We start from the raw sequence: 26,509 nt of genomic DNA, 5'->3' as shown, positions 1-26,509 counted from the left end.
GAACCAGCCAACCAGCACCGCCTTCAGCCGTAAAGCCCACAGCGTGAGAAAATGGATGGCAGTCTCCAGCTGACAGCGAGCGAAGTCAGACAGACCCACGTGTTTTCAGTTACATAGAATAATGAATAGAGAGCTGCTACCCTTGAAACTCCCAAACTGTATGAATGACTCTATCTAAGGGAACGACTGTTGCAACTCCTAACTCACTGGGTGGCCCCGAGATCAATTCACCCCTGAACAACTTCCCCGGTGGATAACGGCAATTCCTCCAGTTATTCTATTTTCTGAGTCCTCTGCTCCACTTTCCCCTCCACCTTGGCACGAGAGCTGGCTACACACAACCAGGTAAGCTCTTTTTCTTCCCTTGGCAAGTCTACAGGCCCAGGGTTAGTTGCCAGGAAACACAGGGTTAGATTATCTTCCTGCTCAGTAGAATCCTGACCTTCATGTACTTAAAACATGAAAAATATTGTTTTACAAGATCACCAAAATTAAAATTTGGTTTTCAAGTTCTTTCAGACTTTCTTCCTCTTAAAGTGTGTATTCATACATCTAACAAATATCTGAATGCCTACTGTGTGCTGGTGCTACACCAGGCCTGAGAGATACAAGGGCGTGAGACCAGGTCCCTGCAAGCCCGCCCAGGTCTGATATTCCAGGGTGCAACCAACCAGAAGAACTATGTAAAAATGGAACACACACATGAAGATTCAGAATGACACCAAAATTTCTTAATCCAGTTAAAAAAGATTAGATTGTATTTACTCAGCTTTCCTATTCTCTGTTTTGAGAATTTTTTACTTAAATTACAAATACTGAAGCTACTACCGGAAGCTACTTTTCCTTTGAGATGTTCTCCTTTGTGGGTTTTTTGTTTCCCTTCCCAGATTTCACTGGGACAATATTCTCAGAATTCAAAGACGATCTACCTGCCTGACCTAGCATCTGCAGAGTGTCCAGTAACCAAGAGTGGTAATTCTGAATTACGGGGCCTTAGCCCTGGTGCACTCTTATCTCCCAAGTCTAAGATACATCTTAGGAAGCCTCTAGTAAAGATCAAAGACAGTGACTTGCAAAGGAGTGGAACAAAATTAACATTCTCAACCCTCCCCATCTCCAAGATGGTCTGCTAAAGCCACTCCTAAAAGCACTGACTTAAAAGATGCTACAGGAATTTATCATCAGGCTTCCTAATGTCCATCTCCTGACCTCGTATTTGCCCGAATTCAATGCGGTTTAAGAGATTAGAAACAACACGTCTTTCAGGAACACTGCCATTACCAGTAACTGCTATAGCTTTGAGAAAAGTAACTTTTTTTTAAAAAATAATTTTTATTGAAATATAGTTGATTTACAGTGTTGTGGGTTTATTTGGTTTTTTGGCTGCATTGGGTCTTTGTGGTGTGTGGGCTTCTCATTGCAGTGGCTTCTCTTGTTGCGGAGCACGGGCTTCAGTAGTTGTGGCGCGAGGGCTCAGTAGTTGTGGCTCACGGGCTCTAGAGTGCAGGCTCAGTAGTTGTGGTGCATGGGCTTAGTTGCTCCGCGGCATGTGGGATCTTCCCGGACCAGGGCTCGAACCCTGTCCCCTGCATTGGCAGGCGGATTCTTAACCACTGCACCACCAGGGAAGTCCGTAACTTTAATTCTTATGGATTATTCATACATCATTTGTAACAACAACAACAAAAAGTCGGGTCTGAGGTATTATGACAGGCTTTGTGGGAGGGGTCTCTCCCACACATCCTGGTCCACATGGTCCAGAGCCAGCCCCATGCATTGATGGGTCCTCCTCCCTACTACGTACAATACACAATTAAACCCAAGGGACCTGCCTTCCTATACCTATGCAGAGATAAGCGGGAACTATTTACATACAAGGCTACTTATCTACTGAAGTATTGACAGCACTACGGGCAAAAGCGAGTCCTGAGATTACAGCTTCTATGAGCTCAAATTAGGAACTTTTTGATGGTCTGGGGGAGAGTATCTAGGGAAGTAATAGGAACAGAGACCATGAAGAGGACAACAAAAGAACCTGAAGGACTTAGACATTCTCGGTCTTTCAATCGTGCGAATAATAAACCTCTGCAGACTTAGGAGAAAAAAAAAACTGTTTTGGAAGAGGCCCAGTCACTGCTCAAAAGAATCAGAACTTATTCAGTAAGACTCAGAATCTGCTACAAGATGGAGCAGAGAGAACATCAAAATGAAATCCTGAACTTCAGAGGATCTTGCATTCTCGTTGGCTAGACACATACAATTTACTAAAAAGGCAAGCTGAAGGACTTCCCTGGTGGCGCAGTGGTTAAGAATCCGCCTGCCAATGCAGGGGACACGGGTTTGATCTCTGATCCGGGAAGATCCCACATGCCGCGGAGCAGCTAAGCCCATGCGCCACAACTACTGAGTCTGCGCTCTAGAGCCTGCGAGCCACCACTACTGAACCCATGAGCCACGACTACTGAACCCGTGTGCCACAACTACTGAAGCCCGTGCACCTAGAGGCCGTGCTCCGCAACAAGAGAAGCCACGGCAATGAGAAGCCCGCGCACTGCAACAAAGAGTAGCCCACGCTCACCACAACTAGAGAAAGGCCGTGCGCTGCAACAAAGACCCAATGCGGCCAAAAATAAATAAATAAATTTATATATATATAAAAAAAAGGCAAACTGAAGATGCATTTTGTAGACAAAGTACAAACTATGTTTTGTATAAAATGCAATGCAAATGAATGATCTTGATGGAGTAAAGGACGTGCAGTAGAACCACACAGAGAAACAGGGAAAAGTTTTTATTTTCTAGAAAAGTAATATATGTGCTTACGTAATATATGTGCTTACGTAAGTAGGAAAAATGAAAGTAAATCCCCTTTAATTAGAAATAAATACGTACTACATTTTGGTGAAAATCATTACTATGCCCCCCGTTAATTTTTTTACACTCAAAATTTGGACCTAAAAACATAAAAAACCTCACTCCTTTTTCAACTAAACACATCACAACCATGCTTCCATGTCTCAAAAACACTACTTTCGGCATCAATACCCTCAAAGCCTTTCCAGACCCTGACCACGCCTAACACCCTGGTCTCCCTCCAGTGGCAGCCAGCAGCCCTCGAGGGTCCAAGCAGGCAGTGTCACTCCAACCTCAAGTGGAGCCCGAGGAGTCCCTCCGACGGCCTGCAAGGCCCCTGGGACCTGCACCCGTGTCCGGCCGGCTCCTGGTCTCTAACCTCCCGCCGGAAGCCCCACCTCCCGGGGCCCCTCCACAGGAAGTGCTGTCCCCACGCGACCCCCTCCTCGGCTCACATGCCACCTCTGCCCACCCGTCTCCCCGGCCCCTCCCCCCACCCCTCCCGCTGCTCCGTTTCTTTTCCCACCAGCACTTCTCACCCTCTGACATTTTACAGAAGTTACCCCGTCTGTTTCCCACACGGAATGTCAGCTCTGGCAGCACAGGGGTTTGTCTGGTTTTGTTCTGACTGGGGCCTCCTAAGCACCACAAATTTCCGCTGATTCAGGGGCGATTACTACTGGCTGTGCGGTGCCCATCCCATGCTGTAACTAACCACGCACCCCCGCCACCCCGGGGGCAGTTAGGGTGTTGTGAACACCGCGACTTCAACGCCTGTCCTCGCTATTCAGAGGGTGGTCTGAGCGACACAAACCTCCCCGGGAGCCGATCAGAAGTGCAGAACCCCAGGCCCTATCCCAGGCCTACTGAGCTGGCACCTGCACTCGCACAAGCTTGCCAGGGGCTCCCGCGCACACGGACGGTCCTGGACCAGGGTGCGGCGAGCAAGCCCAGCACAGGCCGAGGAGGCTCCTCTCTCTCTCGGGTCACCGGAGCCGTGCTTGCCCCCGGCTGCACAAGCCCCAGTGACCATCTTCAGTCATCAAACTGCCCTCAAAAGACAGATAATACCAATTCACACCCCAAGTCAATCCGGGTTCCAGAAAGGACACATACACATGGCACACGTGAATTAGGGGTTACGGACAAAGGTGTGGGTGCACAGGCAGGATGCTCGGGGTGATAAACACCCTGATCTCAGGCTCTTCCCGCCCTCCCGCCCTCCCTCCTCTGGCCAAGCAGAGACCAGAGCACAAAACGTGCAGTGTCAGCCCACAGGACAGAGGGCGAGCGGGAAGGGCGCAGCGAGGCGCTGGGGGCAAACGGGACTACCTGGGGTGCAGCGCCACCGCAGCGCCCGAGGAAGCCTTTCCCTCTGCCCCAGGTGCCTGTGTTTTCACTTTATGTGATGATATTTAGCAGCCAAGTGGTAAGGAAAGTAAAACAGAACTTAAGGCACCAGAGAGAAGGCAGCTATCTCAGCAGGGGCAGGAGGGCATCTGTGCCACCACACAGCTGTTGCGGTCCTCCCTGGCTTGGGAATTATTTGATCTGAAGGGATATTAAGGACCGCTATAATTTCAGAAGCAGGATGATGGCCTTATTGAAAAACGTCTGAGGAAGCTTATGCTGGAGTATGAAAGGCAGACAAACCAGCACAAGGGCTGCTGTGGAAACGCAGGCACGAAGCAATGACGACAGCTGAAAAGAACAAGACTTGACTTTGAGGTGTTTTCATTCCAATTTCACATTCCCAACATTCTCTTAAAAACAATAATAAAACTCTTTAAAATCACTGGATGTTTCCAATTCTCTGGCATCTGAGTGGCAGAAATGGTCATTAGCCGCCAAATATATACGATCATTATAAAAATGTGATGATCCTCACATAGGTTTGATAAATAGGAAGAAGTCAGAAAGAAGAGCTTAATCAGAAGCAGAACAGCAACTACAATAAACCTATGAAAAGATCTTCAGTGCCATCGGGACACGCACACCCGAACCACAGCGGCTACGTAAAAAAAACAACAACAAAAAAGACAATAGCAAGTATAGGTGAGGATGTGGAGAAACTGGAACCCTCATACACTGTTGGTGGGAACATAAAATGGTGCAGCCACTTTGCAAAACAGTTTGGCTGTTCCTCAAAATGTAAACATAGTTACCATATATTCCAGCAATTTCACTTCTAGGTACATACCCAAGAGAAATGAAAACATGTTCACCTAAAACGTCCATACAAAAACATCCATAGCATTAATTAATAAGAGCCAAAAAGTAGAAACGACCCAAATGTCCACCAACTGATGAATGGATGAGCAAAATGTGGTATACCCATACAAGGGAATATTATTCAGCCATACAAAGGGATGAAGTACTGATACATGCTACAACGTAGATGAATCTTGTAAACATCAACGTAGATGAATCTTGTAAAAAAATCTTGTAGGTGAATCTCTTAAACATTATGCTTAAGAGAATGAAAAGACAAGCCACAGACTGGGAGAAAACTGCAAAATACATATATGATAAAGGACTTGTATCCAAAATACACAAAGAACTCTTAAAATCCAACAAGAAAACAAACAACCCAAATAAATAATGGGCAAAAGATCTGAACCTCACCAAAGATACACAGATGGCAAATAAACATATGCTAAAAGCTCATCATCATATGTCATCAGTGAAATGCAAATGAAAACAAGATACCACTGGAATTAGAGTGGCTAAAATCCAAAACACTGACAACATCAAATGCTGGCGAAGATGTGAAGCAACAGGAACTCTGACTTACTGCTGGTGAGAATGCCAAATGGTACAGCCACTTTGGAAGACAGTGCAGTGGTTTCTTACAAAACTATACATACTCTTACCATATGATCCGGTAATTACACTCCAAGGTGTTTATCCATAGGAGCTGAAAACTTATGTCTACACAAAAACTTGCACACAACTATTTATAGCAGCTTCATTCATAACTGCTAACGATTGGAAGCAACTGAGATGTCCTTCAGCAGGTAAATGGAAAAACAGCTGTGGTACATCTAGACAAGGGTATATGATTCAGCGATAAAAAGAAATGAGCTACCAGACCATAAAAAGACATGGAGGAACCTTAAATGGATATTGCTAACTGACAGAAGCCAATCTGAAAAGGCTACACACTGTATGATTCCACCTATATGACATTCTGGAACAAGGCAAAACTATGGAAAGTAAAAGATCAGTGTTTGCCAAGGGTGGGGGGAAGGAAGGATGGAGGGACGGATAGGTGGAACACAGAGCATTTTTAGGGTAGTGAAACTATTCTGTTCGATACTGCGATGGTGGATCCATTTGTCAAAACCCAAAGAGCTATATAACACAAAGATTGAACCCTAATGTAAATTATGGACTTTAGTTAATAATAATGTATCAATACTGGTTCATCAATAGTAACAAGGTACCTAACTAATGCAAGATGTGAATAATGGGGAAACTCTTAGGAGGGGTATGTGGGAACTCTTACCTTCTGCTCAGTTTTTCTGTAAACCTAAAATTGTTCTAAAAAAAAAAGCTATTGATAAAAAAATGTTAAGTGAGAGAAGCCAGACACAAAAGGTGATATGATTCAATTTACATGAAATATCCAGAATAGGTAAATTCATAGACAGAAAAGAGATTAGTGGTTGCTGGGGGAGGGGTAACAGGGAGTCACAGCTTAGCAAGTCAAGGTTTCCTTCTGGGGTGATGGAAATGTTTTGGAACTAGATAGAGGTGATGGTTACACAACATAGTGAATGTACTAAATGCCACTGAATTCTTCACTTTGAAGTGGTTAATTTTATGTTATGTGAATTCTACCTCGATTATGAAAAAAGCAGAGTAAAAATAAGAAGGTCATATTAAAGCAACTCTATCTGGTTAGGTGACCTTTTTGATGTCCCATAGAAATTCAAACACTGTCGTCCTGATTTAAAACACCTGAACTGACTGTGAGAATAACCACACAGTGACTCCACCTGGGGCCACTCGGGGGGCTACTGCACAACTGGCCAGAGGCCAGTGGGGCTTGGACTAGGCTGTGCACAGAGCAGGAGAGAAGAGGACTCAGGATACGCGCGTCATCAGGACATACCAATGGACTGGATGCTGGGAAAAGTGGTTTTAAAGACGATTCGGTTTTCAGATTGGACAACCAGGCAGTGGGGCCACTAGCTGAAATGTCAGAGGGGAGTGGGACGAGGGGTCAGGAGTTTGGTTTTGTCTGTCGAGTCCAAGATGCCCACTGGACAGAGGTGGAGACATCGAGGAGAATGTGGTATACAGGAGTCCAAAGAGCAAGGGTACAGACAGGGCTACATACGTAAATTTGGAAGCTGCTGGTTGGTGGACGAATATTAGAGGATTTAAGGACACCAATTTTTTACCATATGTTGTAAATACTATTTCCCACTCGACTTCATGCTCTTTTGGCCAAACAGAATTTTAAAAGTTATGGAGTCAAAAACATCCACCCCCTGACCTGATCATTTCTGTCTTTGGTGTCATAACTTGAAAGGCTTTCCTTATCCTGAGATCCTAAAAGTGTTCATCTACATTCTATTCTGTCTTTTCATGATCCCCTTTTTAATATTTTTATTTTTAAACCATATGGAATTTATTATTGCATTAGAAACAGATCTAACTTTTTTCCTGAATGGTTAGCCATTTTCACAGCACAATTTACTCAATCATCCATCTTTTTCTACTGTTTTGAAAACCCTCCTTCATGATATTAAGTCCCAAGCACATGTGGGTCTGTCTGGGATTCTATTCTATTTCACTGACCCTCTGTGCATGCCTGAGCCAGTACTGCCCTACTTTAATTACGGTAGCTCCATAATACTTTAATATTTCTCATGATAACTACCCCAAACAATGCATTCTCAGAATGTTACTAGTTATTATCACACATTTACTCATCACACAAACCTTAGAATGGTTCTGTCAAGTTCCAAGAAAAATAAATAGGGATTTGACTGGTGGTGTGCTCAATTTATAAATTGGCATTTTTATAATATCAAGAATTCCTACTCACAAAAAATAATCAATTTTTCTATGATTTTTATGTTCTTCAGTAAAGTTTTATGGCTTTCATCAAATAGATTTTATTCACTTCTTGCTTATTCCTAGGTATTTTATCCTTTTTGTTGGTGTTATGAGTGGGAGATTTTTCTATTACAGAGAAGCAAACACGTTCAGGCACAAACATTTACTTTGTATCCAGCCACTCCTCTAACTATTTTTTTTTTTTTGTAACTATTTTTAATTCCAATAACTTTTAGATGATATTTTGGGTTTACTACTTATAATGTTAATTTTGTTCCTCCCTTTCTAGTAGATACACCTACTTTTTTTTCTTTTATTTAACTGAGTAGAATCTCCAGAACATCACTGAATTATTAGATTAGAAGTTGGCATTCTTGACTTGTTCCAGTCTGAAATAAAAATGTCTCTGTGCAGGGATAACTTTTCCTCAGCCCCCGAAATACCTTCAGCCACTCTAACTGCTAGGTATTTGTGACTGTTATCTATAATTGAGCACTAAATGATTTCCTCTTTGATCATGTCATTTATATAAGATAGGTCAGATGACAGGATCAATGTCAAAACTATTTGGGGGAAAAAAGTCACATTCAAGGAAACAGTCGCCTGAGTATTAATTACAAAAACAACATAAAAGAAAATAACTATTTAGGTATATTTATTATATCACTAATTAACTATATAAACCTTGGACGAAATTATTTTAGAAGGTTCAATTAAAGATTTAAGTCTTTAAAGATGTGGTATATATATATATATATATATATATATATATATATATATATATACAATGGAATATTCCTCAGCCATAAAAAAGAATGAAATAATGCCATTTACAGCTACATGGATGGACCTAGAGATTATCATACCAAGCGAAGTAAGTCAGAAGGAGAAAGACAAAAACCTTGTGATATCACTTACACGTAGAATCTAAAATATGACACAAGTGAACTTATCTACGAAACAGAAACAGACTCACAGACATAGAGAACAGACTTGTGGTTGCCAAGGTAAGGGGTGTGATGGGGCAGGGATGGATTTCGAGTTTGGGATTAGCAGATGCAAATTCTTATATATAGGATGGAAAAACAACAAGCTCTTAATGTGTAGCACAGGGATCTATATTCAATATCCTGTGATAGACCATAATAGAAAAGAATATGAAAAAGAACATACATATCTGAATCTGAATCACTTTGCTGTGCACCAGAAACTAACACAACACTGTAAATAAACTATCCTTCTATAAAATCAAAAACGATTTAAGTCTTTTAATCTACTTCAAAAACACCTACATTTAAAACATTCTCCTTATTCCCAATACTTTCATTTTTAAGAATGTTACTAGTAAAAAAATTTGTGAAAGACTAGAAAAGGGCATTTTACTTTGTCAGAAGAGTTTTAATCTGTACTAGACAGAGGAAGGAGCACTCAGGCAACCTGGTGGCTCTTTTCCTGAAGTTACCAAGAATTAAGAAACAAGTTCCCACTTAAAATGCTGAAGATGCCGTGGTCTCCTCAGCAAATATTTACACATTCTGAAAATATTCAAGATTACAAAAATTCTAAAGCAAGATTCAAACCACAAATTAGGTTTTTTGTTTTTTTTTTTAAGAACACCTAGGATTCAAAATGAGAATGTCCTGGTAACTGCAGTAAAGTACATAAGGAAAGAAAGCATTAAATCATCACTCCTGGACTGTTCAATTATATTCCTAAGGACTCATACTTTAAAATTACTATTACCAAGGCAGTCTTTAAAATAATGTTTACTGTAGAAAGTGTATTTTAAAAAAAACCAAATTCATAAGTGTTTCATAGAAATAAAAATATATCAGAAGCATAACAAAATAAGTGTTTAAGGTATGGTTACATATATTTTTATGACAGTATCATAACACATGAACTATTTTATAGTGTGTGTGAATGTGTGTGTGAGTGTGTGTGTGTGTTTCCCTGAGTTTTGCATTGTATCCTACATGAGATTCAGTTGTGGTTAGGCTCACCTGTAACAATCATCAGTCTCTGCTAGCAAAGTTCCCAAATCTACCGCTGATGTCATAATACAGGAAAAACTAAACTTGCTGGGAACATTATCACCATGTAAGCAATACTCCCATTTCTTAAAAAGGTGAGGCTACGTAAATCCCCATGGTCCCCGGTCACCCACTTCCCAGCAGGTGGAGTCACATGTCACAAAGGGGGGACCACCTCCATTTTCTCATCAGCAGCGTAGACCCCGCCTTGCCTTTCTCCAGTTACTGTAAAGCTGCCACAGTTAACAAACCAGATAATTATGTGAAAGAGGGTTTGAAAACTGTGAAGCCACACACACATACATACACACACACACACGAAAGCTGTCACTTCGGTTACGTGGTGCCGTGGAGGAGCCGGAAAAGGACAGAGTTCTTACCAAACTCTGCAGGTGCCGCCCCAAGTTCTCTTCTCCCATGACGTGTGGGCACAAGGTTAAAAACCAGGAAAGAGAAACCAGTGAAAATATTCCTGCTGCTGAGGACCTCAGATTAGCAGGTGGCTAAATAAATGAAGTTCTCTCTACTCAAAAAGGTCCTTCTTTAGGGGAGAGACCCACATCTAAAAGGCCCGTTTGCCACAGGGGAGTACAAAGGGCTCACAGGGGTGACACGGCGATGGGCTAAAAGCACAGAAGTCCACTTGCAGTCCCTGCCTTGGACAGTTTAGAGAGAGATGAGAGGAGAGCAAAGTGACCGTAAAGTCGGCAAAAACACCTTTATTTATCTCCCTCTGCGGGCACAGCAGGACTTCTTTGGACACGGAAGTTTAGGGATAAGTTTACATGCACGTGTCTCTCCAAGTCCTAAGTCTACAAACACGGGGGGATCAACAGTGAGTCAGACTGGACACTCCCCCACCCATGTGATTAATTTTCCATTCAGGTCCTTCCTGTTTCTGACCTATTTATGAGATCTATAATGGTGTTGCCCGAGTTTTCAGTGTATCTCACTAACTCTGCAATTTCCCTTTTTCTCTCATTTTATTGTTTTATCATACCCTTGAGCTCTGGTTTTATACCATCTAGATGTTTCTTGTTCTTATACAATATAAAGCACTCTTGGGCAATCTACTTCTGTGTCAGTTTACCTTTTTTTCCAGACTTGGTTTTTCATCTGTCTTTTGCACGCTAGAGGCGCCATGCCATTTCTTTCCAACTTTCTCTTGCTTAACTCTCCACCAACCTTTATTCTTTGACTTCAGTCTCCCTGATACCACTTCTACCTTAGTTGACATCCCAGATCAGAATTAGAGTTTGACAATGTATGTTGCTTTCAATTTATGTCTGAGGGGATGGCGGTGAAGAAAGCTGAAAACTATGGATTCTCTTCCGAAACCCCGCCCAAAGCCCTCCGCCCCCACCTCCCCTCCCCGTCTCACGCGCTTTGGCTCGGCGCCGTGCTCTGGCGGCAGCACACGGTTGGCCCTTGCAGCCGGCCCTCTGCGGGAGCAGACCTCTCCAGGCCCCGCGGCTGCTTCTCTCCAAACTGGAAGCTATCAGTACAAATGTTCAGGATCCTGCTGACTCACCTTCTTTCCTCGATGTTACTTTCAGGAGCAGGAGCTGAGGCTGAGACACACGACACAGCCCTAGAATCCTCTCTTTTTGTCCCTGGATGCAGTGTTTTTGAGATGTTAGGTTGGACCATATAATACTGCCGTTTTTGTAAGTCAAAAAGGGTCAAATATCAGAATTTTACACAGTTCATGTGTATAAACTACATGTGTAATCATGTTCTTTTTCCTTCCTTGATTACTTCTGCTGAATTTTTCTATATTCATACGTAAGATTATTTTTTAAACGCACACATGGCTGTTTATGTATGCAGCTATACCACTAGGGAATGGGAGAAGATTCTCTGATCCTGCCTCACTCTAACATATTCCCCCAGACGGAGCTTTGAAAAAGGAGATCAAGGCAATCCTCTGCTTGAAACGCCGCCTCCTGCTGCCGCTAGGATCACCTCGGCCTGGAAGGCCCTGCCAGGTCTCACCCAGGTTCCCTCTCCCACCTCCCCACCCATCATTTCCACAGAGCTTTTTTCATTCCTTCCAGTTTCTTTCTGGCCTTCCTGCCTCAGGGCATTTGCTCCTGCTTCCTCTGTATGAATTCTTTCCTTCCAGCTCGCCACAGGGCTGTGCCTTGTCTTCCTTCAGGATTCTGGATGCTCGCAGCTGCGAGTTACAGAACACTCCACTGAGAGATGCATGGGCTGTAAGGACACGGCACGGGCCTGATGGCAGCTCTATCCACAGGAGTGAGGAATTCTCCGTCTTGTTCTTTGCTATATCACAGTACCTGGGGAATCTGTTGAATAAATTAATTCACTCGAGGGTGAATTAATTCATGTAGAAGGAGGCTCTGTATTTTGTGCTGCTCCATAGAACACTGTGCCAAATGGGTCCAAGTGTGTCAGAGTCTCCAAAACATCTCCATGTCAAGGAAGCTCCTGCAGTGAGGTGAGTTCCCCGACATGGGAGAAGTGGGAGGTTAGAAACCCAGCAACTCCTAGGCTTGCAGGCGCTAACATCTCACATAAGCCAGTAAGCCCAGCGAGCTTCTACTTTCTTTGAGGAAACAGAAAGTGATGGTGTCCTTCGGGTGCGACTACATTTATTCCTAAAATAATGATCCCTTTGCTATTTCCTCTCGTGGCAGAAAAAGAGCCAAACGGATACGTCAACAAGGGAGTCCCAGCCCAGTGGGTGCCCCAGGCAAGCTCGTACTCAGGAGTCTCGATCGTCCTCTTCGGCTCCCAAGTCTAGAGTCAACGTGGAGATCAAAACAGGAGTCAGATAGGTAGATGGAGAGCAAAATACTGGCTTTCCTACTAATAAAAGCCAGATGGGAGAGTTTGGCTTTCGATCTGCAGCCAAGTAGGTCTGCTCCCTGGCACAGCTGGACCAACACAGGCAGGGCCACGCCTACAGCTTAGGGCTGAGAACCGGCCCCTGTGGGCAGGCGGCCTGAGCCCAAGCCCACTCCTCCCCGCCCCCTGCAGAGGGGGCAGAGGGATGGCGAGAGAGGCAAAAATACAACTGCATCTGGAAAATGAAAATCCCTCCCGCCAGAGTAAAAAAACCCCAACGAGCCTACTGAGCGGGTCCAATGAGATAACAGAGAAGGTGCTTTAAACACAAACACAGAAGCTCCCCACAGCAAGGAAAGGTATTACTCCTTCTGGGCAGAGACGGTGCCCAGCACATAAACACAGGCTTAAGGATTTGTTGACGTGGCTTCCTGAGATGATTACTTTTAATGAGACATCTGCTTTAACCAGTCTGTTCTGGTAGTTCTGGCTTGTTTGTTTAAAAACACAGTCCCATTACTTTATAGCTGTACCAGATATGTACTGATAGGAAGGGAAACAGCCAGCCTTCTATTCCTCTGTTCTGATCGGCTCATCTCGGGAGTCCCCGCCCCCTGCCCCCTGCCCCCCGCCTTGTGTTCCACGTCACTGCACACTTCTAACAGAGCTTTCAACCTCCATCTACCTAATCGAGTCATCAGACTCCTGGGGAAAACATTTCCTTTCCCCAGCCTAAAACTAAAATTATAGAACTTCATTTCCTTGAAAAAAACAAAAAACAAAAAACAAAAAATCCCAACACTTTAAGTGGCCACAAAAAGTATAAATAATTTTGGGGTCATCTCCTGTGTGCCAACAATTGTAGATGGAGAACTGAGTATCAGTGGAAAACACAGATTAAAAATCCTGCTGACAGGTGTTATAAAAATTCCAAAAACAAACCTCTGAAGCAGTTGTTTCCTTTTACCTGTAAGGGAAACCAGCAGTAAGGTGAGACTTTAAATAATTACTTCCTTTCCTTTCTCGGTAAATGTCAAGTCTTTTGCTTGTAACACTGAGTATCTTGTCTTACAGAGATGCACAAAGATTTACCTTGAAAACGAATGCAATCTGCATCGCAGGGCGTGCTGTCAGTGACCGTGGAGCTTGCTACAAGCTTCTCTGCGGTCTAAGTCAGTGATGTGGCCCCAGGATATCTACTGTCACACTAGTGCAGATGAATCTCATCATACAACCTGTATTCGGTTGTATGAATACAACGTGGTAGCCTCCTTCAGCTAGGCTAGGGCTCCCCGGTCCTGCCAGTGACTTAACCAGGGATGTCCCCTTTCCTGCCCTGCCCTCCCCTGTGTTTCCCATCCCCAGTGAAGCCAACCAGGCAGAGAAGCACTGTGAAAGGAGGACTCGTTATCATGCACACAGCACAACACAAAGGGCTTGGCCCGGAATAATGGGTGCAGGTTTCCCATGGCCCTAACCTCTACCCTGGCCTTCCCTGGATATGGCAGGGAACCTCCACATGACTGCCCCAGAAGGCACTCAAGGCCTCGGTGGAATCCACACCACGCACAATCACCAGAACACTCCACCAAGGTAATGACAGTCTTAACACAGCACAGGACACAAATTCTCTGAGTCTGAGCATTCCCTTGGTTTAGAGTTTCTGCTCAAGTTTACATAGTCACTTGACTACCTAAGGCCTGGGTGCGCTGGCTAACACCAGTGAATGTTCATTAAGGCCAGTCTGCTGCTGAGTCTAACAGGGCCATTTGACAAAGTTGGTGCCGTGGCTTGTAGACTAGACAGTAAAATGGATGCCCAGGTTCAGAGAGAAGTGCCATCTATTCAATACGTGGCCTGTGCTTTCTTAACAAAGCAAGGATCAGGAACATTTTCCTCCCCTTGGCATCCAGAACAAGGGCAGTGCTGCTCTCCCACTACCTCTATCCTCTTGCAAATACTCTCAAGAGTAACAACTGTTCCTTTTCTGTCCTCTGGATGCTGCACCTCCAAAGCACAAGTTCCAAATGATTCAGTTCACCATACCAAGGCAGAAGCGACGGCTTCTCTAACCGACACACTAACGCAGGATGCAAACTATGTCTTCCATTCCATAAACCACATACCTGGACCTACCTGAACATTTATCCTAATGTGAGATGAGTATCTTAATGCACAAAAGAATCATGCAAAACGATGACTATCACATGGTCAGCAACTATTCTTCGTATCTTGTTCACTCTAAGAGGGCAATGCATTGCAACCAAGCAGCCGCTCTGTCCAGCCCACCTGACAGAAGATGCAAAGAGGACTCTACTGTTTTTGTTTAACTACAAACTATAGTAGTTATAACATGAAGTAAACCCGCCTGTCTTTGAGGGACGGCATTGCCCTTCATGTCATGTAAGTTAAGCATTAGGTCCATTACGCAACATTAGCTTCTTTGGTTTGAAGATCACCCTATAGTTAGATCTGTAGGTAAGACTTCAGTTTAAATCTTCAGTTCCATTTAAAACCGATAAGATCCACGTCCCCACTCTCAACTATGTAACAACAAAAAATAATTATGAGCTGCCAACAGAACACTATCTGGCATTAAGCACAGCTATATCCCAAACCCCACGTGACAGATGACTAAAGGTCAAATACTGCTCCCTGAAAAATAGATTTGGTTAAAATAATCAACATGTCAACCTGAAAGCTGGAGGGGAAAACCAACTGCCCATGTGCTCTGAATCCCCAACAATGGCCAGAGGGCAGTCTCTGGATTTTTTTAACCAATGGAAAAAGATGTTGTTGTTTTTGTTTTTTGGCATTACTGAAGGACCAACCATCTGTGTCCACATGTAAAAGTAAACTTGCTTACTTAAATGCAATTTGCCAAAAAGGCAATAAAAACCCAACCGTTCTTCCAGACCCCAGAAGCACATCTGTGCTCCTGCCCTCACGCAAACCCGCGGTAGCATCAAGCCCAGAGTGCTGCTTCGGAACCCAAGAAACAAAGATTCTGCAGGTCAGGAGTTTCAAAGTGCTTAAAAATTCCAGACAGCAGTGGAGGCTTCTTCTAAGTCTTCTTCACCTTAGCAAAAAGGTAAATATAATACAGCAAACAATTCTAAAAAAATAATAATAATAAAAGATTTTTTAAAACCTAACATAATCTTGGTATCCTACAACAAAAGTTCTTAAACTGCAGTCCACAGAGCACATGTAGGCCTACTCTTGGGATTTAGCGTGTCCAGGGAGCTCCTTGAAACTGTGTGCACACACACAAATTTCATAGGAAGAAGGTCCAGTTTTCAGCCACAGAGCATCGTGACCACAGGTCCCTAGCAAGCCGTCTCATTACAAGTCCTTGGCACTAGAAAGTTCTGTCTCATTCCTACATTCATTCTTTAATACCTCTACTTACTAGAACTCCGTCTTAACTGATAGACAAACGTAGGGCACTGAGATGGTCTCAGCTGTGAGTTCTTCTCCACCTGCTGGACTCCTGCAGGGCCCTCGCAGGCCAGCTCACATCACGCCTCCTTGGCAGGCTTTCCTGGGGACCTCAGCCAGTGTTAACCTTCCCTACTCGCCACTGGGCCGCCTCCCCGCCTCTGCACTGGCGTCGAGTCTGGTTACACTCAGACTCAGCACTAGTTACAAGAGCAACTGTCTCCCCAGCTAGTCAGAGCGCCTGCAGGGTAGCGACCGGGCAGGACTTGCCATTACACATCCCTCTCCCCACCAGCACAGAGCACAAATCCTTGGATACATGGTCCGAACATTTTGTTGAACTGAATTCTTTTGTGTCAGTGCCAACAAAAGACCACTAGTTCTAATAATTACTCACAAGGTTTTAAAATCATCAATATGTATACATACAAGGAAGGTCTGCCTTTGTGTGGTTAAATGACGCACCCATGCGATTCTGCATTCGATTCCCAGTCCACGTCACAAAGGACCTTCACACAGCTAACATTTTACTCACCTCTAACTGGACGTAAAAATCGTTCTTGAAATTACAGACGAGGGAGTGGAAAGCACGGTGAGGTAAAGCCAAGCTGGTTTAAAGCCTTCCACACATGTACTGAGGCACTCGCTAGCACCAGAGGCGTTATTAAGTAATTTCTGAAGCACCAAATACATGAATATTTGGGACAGCCCACTTGGGAAGTGACAGACTAGCATCTTTAAGATTATAAAAATATGGAAGCAACCTAAGTGTCCATCGACAGATGAATGGATAAAGAAGATGTGGCACATATATACAATGGAATATTACTTAGCCATAAAAAGAAACGAAATTGAGTTATTTGTAGTGAGGAGGATGGACCTAGAGACTGTCATACACAGTGAAGTAAGTCAGAAAGAGAAAAACAAATACTGTATGCTAACACACATATACGGAATCTTAAAAAAAAAAAAAAAACGGTTCTAAAGAACCTAGGGGCAGGGCAGGAATAAAGATGCAGACGTAGAGAATGGACTTGAGGACATGGGGAGGGGGAAGGGTAAGCTGGGATGAAGTGGGAGAGTGGCATGGACATATATACACTACCAAATGTAAAACAGATAGCTAGTGGGAAGCAGCTGCATAGCACAGGGAGATCAGCTCGGTGCTTTGTGACCACCCAGAGGGGTGGGATAGGGAGGGTGGGAGGGAGATGCAAGAGGGAGGGGATATGGGGATACATGTATACACATAGCTGATTCACTTTGTTATACAGCAGCAACTAACACACCATTGTAAAGCAATTATACTCCAATAAAGATGTTAAGAAAAAAATGATTATAAAAATAAAAAGAAAGATTAGGAAGTCTTACAGATAATATTTATAGGAAGTCAAAGCAACTAGTAGATTCAAATAATCCATCACAGGGGGTAGAGTGAGGCAATGAAGTTAAAGAAACAGTGTGTTCAAACTCAGGCACAACTGTGATCACGAAGGAAGAGCCCTGAACCTGGAATCAAGGACCAGGAAGATGAAGACATCTGGTCCGGTTCTGCCAAGACAGAGTAGCTCCATTCCTCCCAGGCCCTCCCCATTACAAGTGAAAAAGCTCTAGAAACAACACAACAAAACAAGCATAGGAAAGGGGGTGGGAAGAAGGCGGCGGGCTGCCTGGGACCCGGGACTTGAGGAAAGACGTGGCAGTGAGTCCCCCAGGTGTCCTGACTGTCCCTACCTGCCCAGGACAGGGTGCTGCCAGTGCCTCCAAGCTGGAAAAGCCAAAAGGCAGATGGAAAGAGCTCCAAGAACAGCTTGTCTCCCCAGCCAAAGGGCCAGGAAAAGGGTGGTCTTATAACAGAACACATTTTTGACAACACCCACCCTATTCCAGCCAAGAACCAACAGAAAAACTGCAGAATCATCCTCTGAGGTTTCAGTGGGGTTGAAAGGGAAGCTGACCTTCCACATCCCCTTCCTGTGCCTCAGAACCAGGCATGTTCCAAGTGGCCCACCATGTCGTGCTGGCAGTGGGGCCACACAGGGATCTCACCTCCCATCCCTGCCTAGACACACAGGAAGTGCTCCCAATCCCCAACCAGGGCAGTGTTGGGGGGGGGGGGGAGCTGAGCCTCCATCCCACCCAGTCCCAGAGGGTACAAGGTGGGGGGGACTGAGCCGATTGCCACTGCTGCCCCCTCGCCTTCCCTGGTGTCAGCCAGGCCTGGGGAGAGCCAGAGCTACAACCCCACTCCACAAGAAACAGAGTCTCAGGGACCCAGAGGTCAGGAACAAGAGCTAGATGCCTACTGACAAAGTCCCAGAAGGAAGGGAGAAAAAGAGCGGAACTGAAAAAGTATGTGAAGAAATAATGGCAGAAAATATCCCAATTTTAGCAAAAGACATAAATATACAGATTTAAGAAGCTGAGCAAACCCCAAATATAATAAGCTGAAAGAAACCTATGTCCAGACAAATTATAATTAAACTTCAGGAAACCAATGACAAAGGAAAAATCTTAAAATCAGCCAGAGAGACATGACAAGCTTACAGAGGAAAAGCAATTTGAATGATTTGATTTCTCGTCTGAAATCAGAGGTCAGAAGAAGGTGGCACATTTTTCAAGGACTAAAAGAAAATAAGTGTCAGCTGTGAGTCCAATCGCTAGCTAAGACATCCTTCAAGATTAAAGGTGAAATAAAGACATTCTTGGACAAGGAAAGCTGAGAGAATTTGTTGCAGGCAAATCCATGCTTAAAGACTGGCTAAAGGAAATTCTCCAAAGAGAAAGGAGAGAGTAACAGGAGAAGGCTAGAACTTCAGCAAGGAAAGGACACAGTCAGAATAGGTAAAAACAGGCATAAATATAACAAATTCTATTTCTCGTGCATTTCTTAAATCATATTTGATGACTGAAGTAAAACCATCCAATGTGGTGCTCAAAGTATAAGAAATACTTAAGACACTGATATTTTAAAAGTGGGGAGGTTAAGGACTTCCCTGGTGGTGCAGTGGTTAAGAATCCACCTGCCAATGCAGGGGACGTGGGTTCCAGCCCTGGTCTGGGAAGATCCCACATGCCGCGGAGCAACTAAGCCCGTGAGCCACAACTACTGAAGCCCTCGTGCCTAGAGTCCGTGCTCCGCAACAAGAGAAGCCACCACAATGAGAAGCCCGCGCACAACAAAGAGTAGGCCCCACTTGCCACGACTAGAGAAAGCCCGCACGCAGCAACGAAGACCCAATGCAGCCAAAAATAAATAAATAAATAAATAAATAATTTTTTTAAAGGTGGGGAGGGTAAAGGGATCTAAATGGAAATAAAGTTCCCACACTTCACTTAAAGTTGTAAAACACAGTTTCCAGTAGACTGGGATAAATTGCATATGTATATGGTAAGCTTAGAGCAACTACCAAGAAAATGATACAAAGCTTTGATTGATATGCTACTCAAAAAACCAATCAATCAAGATGTTTAAATAACCTGCAGGAAGGATAGAAACAGAAGAAACAAAAACAAAAATATAAAATAATAAAATAGGAGACTTGTGCCCTAACATGTTAATAATTACCTTACCTTAAATGTAAATCATCTGAATATACAAATTAACAGATCAGCAGAGTAGATAAGAAAATATGATATAACAATATGCTGCCTATAAGAAACTCATTTCAAAACAACGTGGGTAGGTTAAAAGGATGGAAACATATACCATGAAAGCATTCATTAAAAAAAAAAAAAAAAAAAAGAGTGGCCATGTTAAAATAGCTGATAAAGTAGACTTCAGAGCAAAGAAAATTACTAGAGACCAAAAGGGACATTACGTAATGACAAAAAGACCAACCCATCAGGAGGACATAATAATCCTAAATGTTTACGTACCACACAACAGAGTCTCAAAATACATGAAGCAAAACCCAATAGAACTAAAGGAGAAATGGACAATTATAGTTGGAGACTTCAACACCTCACTCAGCAACTGATAGAACTACTAAAAAGAAAATCAGCAAGGATACAGAACTCAACACCACCATCAAGCAACTGATCAAATCAACATATGCAGAAAACGCCACCAAACAACAGAATACACATTTTTTTTCAAGTACCCATGGAACATTCACCAACATAGGCCCACAGACCATATACCAAGATAGACCATATTCTGAGTCATAAAACAAACCTCAAAAAATTTAAAAGAACTGAAGTCATACAAAGTATGTTCTCTGACCATAATGGAGTCAAAGAAATCAAGAACAGAAAGATAACAGGAAAATCTCTCAACTCTTGGAAACTGTAACACACTTCTAAACAATCTGTGGGCCAAAGAAGCTATCTCAAAAGAAAGAAAAATACATACAAAACTGAATAAAAATTAAAATGCCACATATCAAAATATGTGACTACAGCTAAAGCAGTGCTGAGGGGGAAATTTATAGCACTTAAAATGTTTACATTAGAAAAGAGGAGAGGTCTCAATTAAATAATCTAAGTCTCTACCTCAAGAAATTAAAAAAAAAAAAGAGCAAAATAAAATCAGAGCAAGGAAAATAATAATAAAAAGCAGAAATAAATGAAACTGAAAACAGAAGAAAAATCAATGACATAAAAAGCTAGTTTTCAGGGGGAAAAAAATCAGTAAAAGTGATAAGCCTCTAAAAGACTGAGAAAAATAAAAAGAGAAGACACAAATCACCAACATCAGGAAAGAAACATAAGATATGACTATTCTCACCTCTCCTAATACTGGAAGTTCTAGCCACTGCAGTAAGGCAAAAAAAAAAAAGAAATAAAGGCATACTTAACTTTAGGGAAAGAAGAAACAAATGTCCCTATTTGCAGATAACATGATGATCTACATAGAAAATCCTGAAGAATCTATAGGAAAGCTCTTAGAACCATTAAGTGTATTTGGCAAGGTCACAGGACACATGATTGACACAAAAATCAATCCTATTGCTATACAGTAACAATGAGCAAGAGAGGCCGAGATAATGAGAGGCCCGCGCACCACGATGAAGAGTGGCCCCCACTTGCCACAACTAGAGAAAGCCCTCGCACAGAAATGAAGACCCAACACAGCCATAAATAAATAAATAAACAAATAAATAAATAAATGTTAAAAAAATGCAGAATCTCAGGCCCAGTCCCAAACCAACTCATTCAGATTCTGCTTTAAAAAAAAAAAGAAAGAAAAAGAAAATGTAATACTTAAGTATAAATGTAACAAAACATGTACAGGATCTGTATGTTGATAAGTGCAAAATGTTGATGAAAGAAATCAAAGACAACCTAAATAAATGAGGACATACCATGTTCATGAATTGGAAGACTCAACATAGGAGAGATGTCAATTCTCCCCAAACTGATCTATGGTTTAATGCAAATGCTATCAAAATCACAGCAAGTTTTTTTTTTTTAATATAGACATAAGAAAGCTTATTCTAAAATTTACAATGGAAAGGCACAGACCCTAGAATAGCTAAAACAATCTTGAAAAAGAAAAATGAAGTGGGAGAAATCACTTTGATATTAAGCCTACTATATAGCTATAGCAATCAACATCATGTGATATTGGCAGAAGAGGAGATAGATCAGTGGAATAGAATGGAAAACCCAGAAATAGATCCACACAAATATGCCCACTTGATTTTTGACAAAGATGCAAAAGCAATTCAAAGGAGGAGGGATAGTCTTTTCAATAGATAATCCTGGAACAACTGGACATCCATAGAGAAAAAAACAAAAAAATCTCCACCTAAACCTCACACCTTATACAAAAATTAACCCAAAATGGATCAGGGGCTTAAAAGTAAAATGCACACCTATAAAATTTTTTTAAAAATAGGAGAAAATCTTTGGGATCTAGGGTTAGGTAAAGAGTTCTTAGACTTGACACCAAAAGCATGATCCATAAAGGGAAAAACTGATAAATTGGACCTCATCAAAATTAAAAACTTTTGCTCTGCGAAAGACCCTGTTAAAAAGGATGAAAAGGCAAGCTACAGGTTGGGAGAAAATATTTGCAAAACACGTATTTCACAAAGGAGTGGTACCCAGAATATATAAAGAACATTCAAAACTCAACAATAAAGAAACAAGGAACCTAATTACAAAATGGCTAAAAAGTATGAAGACACATTTCATCAAAGAGAATATACAGATGGCAAATGAGCACAGGAAAGTATCATTAGCCATAGGGAAATGCAAATTAAAATGGCAGTAACATAGCACTTACACACCTATCAGAAATGGCTGAAATAAAAAATAGTGACAACACCAAATGCTAGCAAGGATGCAGAGAAACTGGATCACTCACTCATACACTGCTGGTGGGAATGTAAAATAGTACAGCCACTTCAGAAACAGTTTGGAAGTTTCTTATAAAACTAAACATGCAACTGCCACACAGCTAAGCAACTGCACTCTTGGGCATTTATCCCAGATGCATGAAAATTTATGTACTTACAAAAAACATGCACACAAATGTTCACAGAAGATTTATTCACAATAGGCAGAAACTGGAAACAACCCAGATGTCCTTCAACAGGCGAATGGTTAAATGGTGTACGGTGGTAAATCCTTACCATGGATGCTACTCAGCAATTAAAAGGCAGGAACTACTGGTTGTGAACACACACAGTAACTTGGGTGTATCTCTAGGGAATCATGCTGAGTGATAAAAGCCAATTCCAAAAGGTCACATCTTGCAAGACTCCATTTATATCATATTCATGAAATGACGAAATTATAGAATTGGAAAATAGATCAGTCACTGCCAGGTCGGGGGAGGGCGAAGGGTGGCAGTGGCTATAAAAGGCAACGTGAGGAATACTTGTTGTGATGGGAACGTTCTGTGTCTTCACTTTCTCAACGTCGGTATCTTGGTTGTGATATTGAACTAGTTTTACAAGATCTCACCATTGTGGGGAACTGGTGAAAGGGTACATAGGAGCTCTCTATTATTTATTAAAACTGCATGGGACTCTACAATTCTCTCAGTATTAAAAGTTTAATTTAAAAAAAAGATCAGGTTTGGTTCCCAGCTGTGTCACCTAAGAATTAGGTAACTGATCTTACGCAGATTTCAAACTGTCTGTTTTCTATTTCCCCACTGGCTAAATGCGACAATACCACTTGAAGCATTAGGAGAATTAAAGGCCATATATGAAAAGGCCTGGCACATAGCTAGTGCTTTAAAAATAGCCTGTTAACACGAACTCTATTTGTAGACACAAATATTATTCTGAAGAGTTATTATTCAAATATCTGCTACTAGAGCCACTACAAAGCAATTTATTTAAAAAGTCTCTTCGCAAAGTGATCTGTGCAAATAAAAATGAGGGGAGAGGTAATTATTGGTTTTACAGTGAAAGATGAATTGCTAACTACTCATTGAAATGGTCAAAACAGACAAAGTGAGATTAATATGGAATTACAATTATTAAAAAAGAAAAAAAGTTGACAAGGAAAATAGGATACTGATGAACAAATCTTGTTTCTTGCTGGTAAGGAAGTTAGTAAAAGTTAGTGTCTATATGTACTGGGAAAAGCTAAGACTGAGTTTTCTAAAAATGCACTTAATACACTGATTTAGATTTAAGATTCTGTTTCTAAGAATTTTCTCTGCCTCCCGAGTTGAAAGAAACTGCGAGTCAATCAGCCAAATCTTATAACCTGCTTGGTTCAGAGGTCCAGAAAAGCCGCAAAAATAAAATCCAGCTCTGTGACAGAGAAAGACAATCAAATGAACTTTACCCCAGAAGATGAGGGGAATTTTAAACACACAGTTAATCCCTTGGATCATACTGGGCACCTAGCCTTTAAAGTTTATGAAGTATTGGGCCAGAGCTCTGACTCACAGAGAGGCTTTTGAAAGAGGTGAAAAGGAAACGGGTGTTTTATCATTCAAATTATTCTCTTCCCGGCAGGACCCTAAAAGAGCTATTTCTATCCAAACGAAATGCTTTACTAACAAATACATCAAGTGAGAATACTGGTGCGAGATTCCTGATGCAGGCCTGGAAGTCTGGAGCCCAGGGTTCCAGGTCCCAGCGGGGAGCCACTTCATCCCCAAGGCCCAGAGCTTCCTCATGGGTGAAGTGAAAGACATGTGCCCATGGGTTGGTTCTACAGCCCTTTGCTAAATTTAGAGTCGCTCAGGCACCACAAAATCTCGTCTCCAGAGAGGATTCTGGTATGACAAGCTTCCCTCTACCTCTGTTTTGAGACAACTTTCCTCATACCTGTAATTTGGTTTCGCCAAAATGGGCCATGGAAAGGGCAGGTGAAGGGGAAAGGAAAGGGTAGAAGTAAGAAACCATAAGAAAAAAAAAAAAAAGGAAATGACCCTATTCTAGGTACAGGAGAGGCTCTATTTTCCCCTCATCATCAGGTTTCTCCAGAATTCCTTTCTTTGGGGCCCTCTACTACAGGTTCACACCGTACACAGAAACTAGAACCCAAACTTGGTCAGCTCTACGCTTTTTTTTCCCACAAACAAGTAGCAAATGATAAAAATGGAGCAAGGGACAGAAGGAGCACCTGGGGATTATTAAACACCACCTGAGAGACATATTAAAAATTGCAATGCAAAGATTTAATTTATATCCTAACGCAAACAAAATAGTTATGTGACAATGGAGGAAATCTGAACCGGGCTGGGTATTTGACCATGTTAAGGAGTTATTAAATTTTCAGGGTTGATAAGGCATCATTTTAAAAAACATAACCACCGTACGCTTATCTGTGAGCTCTGTAAACAAACATTTTCCAGTGAATCTATACAGTGTCTGGGGTTTGCTTCAAAATCACAGGGGCAGAGGTACAGGTGAAACAAGACGGGCGCTGAATCCATCACTGCTGAAGTTGTGGAGAGGGGCCTGGGTACTTACTGTTCCTTCTATTTTCTCTACTCTGTATATGTTGGAAATTTTCCTAATAACCAGTTTAAAAGGAGAGACGTGCGGCCGGTTTCCTCTCCAGTCTACACCGCTCTTCTGAACCTACTGGGAGGGCAGGGCAAGGACGGCACCCTGAACCCAGGAGGGGCCCTCCCCACTGCTAAAACCCCCGCGCCTCCAAAGCCCCAGAAGATGTCCGGCTTTCCCGCTACCTCAGTCCCCGAATCCCCGAGAAGAGCAGAGGCGAAGGCCACCAGGCCGACGGGGAGACAGGGTGCGCATCCTTGGCCGGCTCCCCCAAAGCTGGGGGCACGGGGCCGCTGCGGCCAGACCAGAAGCAGACAAAGGCGTGGGCCGCGGTGCCGGCCGGGGCGCAGGGGTCCGCGGGGCCGCACCTGCGCGCACCTGGGCGCAGGTGTGCGGGCGGGAACGCGGGGAGAGCGCACCTTAAGGATGTTGTCGAAGATGGTGTCGCGGAACTCGAGCAGCGCCTTCTGGTCGAACTCGCGGCCGTGGATGATGCGCATCTGCTTGAGGAACGTGGACTTGCCGCTCTCGCCCGCGCCCAGCAGCAGGATCTTGACGAGGCGCCGCACGGCGCGCCGCTCGCGGGCCAGCCCCGCGTCGATGTCCCGGCTGCGCCGCCGCGCCTCGCGCTCCGCGTCGCGGGCCCCGCCGCCGCCCGCTCTGCGCTCGCGGGCCCCGCCGGCCTCGGCCGGCAGCAGGCAGCGGCTGAGGGTCCGCACCACGCCGGACATGGCCGCTCAGGCCATGGACCCCGCGGCGGGCGAGGCGGCAGCCGGCCGCTCCCTCAGGCCGCGTCCGCCGCCGCCGCCGCCCCGAGGCCCGCTCTTGCCCGCCGCTCGGCCCGGCGGAGGGGCGGGGCGACGCGGCCCAAGGCCCGGGGATTGGGCCGGCTGCCGTCCGTCCGGACGGTTGCGCCCTCCGATTGGGCCATGCTACGCCGAAAGGCGGGCATCTCTCCGGCCCTGGGGGCGGGGTCGGCGCCGAAAGAGGAGGGACCTTTGGGGTGGGGGCGCTTCTCATTGGGCGCCCGGGCCGAGGTTCTTTCTTTCAGAATGAAAGGGAGGCGGAGTCTTCGAGGAGGCGGAGCGGCAGTCCGTCATGACCAATTATAACTGTTCTGGGGTCACGTCAATCGCGAAGAACGGGCTTAGGATTGGGGGTGTCACGAAACGGGGCGGGACCAGAAGTGCCAGGTGTACAGAAGGAGTCTCTCTGGGTTCCCAGATTGGGGCAACCTGTGAGACCCAGAGGCTCGCGGAGTGGACTCGGCGTTGCCCGAAAGCTGGTAAATGTCGATAAGAGGTCCAGCTGCTCGTCTTAGGTTTAGAGAGAAAGCTGTTCTTTCCAGAAACACTGGAGGGGGATGGGCCAAACATT

At 43.7% G+C, this 26,509-nt stretch overlaps 1 protein-coding gene across 1 annotated transcript in view; it reads right to left on the bottom strand.

Moving 5' to 3' along the window:
• Positions 1-25,941, bottom strand: part of GNA12 (G protein subunit alpha 12) — a 115,981-nt gene extending 90,040 nt beyond the window's left edge. The window contains exon 1 of the mRNA XM_061208817.1: positions 25,552-25,941. Coding sequence (XP_061064800.1) covers positions 25,552-25,863 — 312 coding nt within the window. The 5' untranslated portion in view covers positions 25,864-25,941. The remainder of the gene's footprint in view (positions 1-25,551) is intronic.
• Positions 25,942-26,509: the final 568 nt, after the last annotated feature.

This window comes from Eubalaena glacialis, chromosome 13 (assembly GCF_028564815.1).
Source record: "Eubalaena glacialis isolate mEubGla1 chromosome 13, mEubGla1.1.hap2.+ XY, whole genome shotgun sequence".
NCBI lineage: Eukaryota > Metazoa > Chordata > Mammalia > Artiodactyla > Balaenidae > Eubalaena > Eubalaena glacialis.
This window is presented reverse-complemented; position numbering and strand designations above follow the sequence as displayed.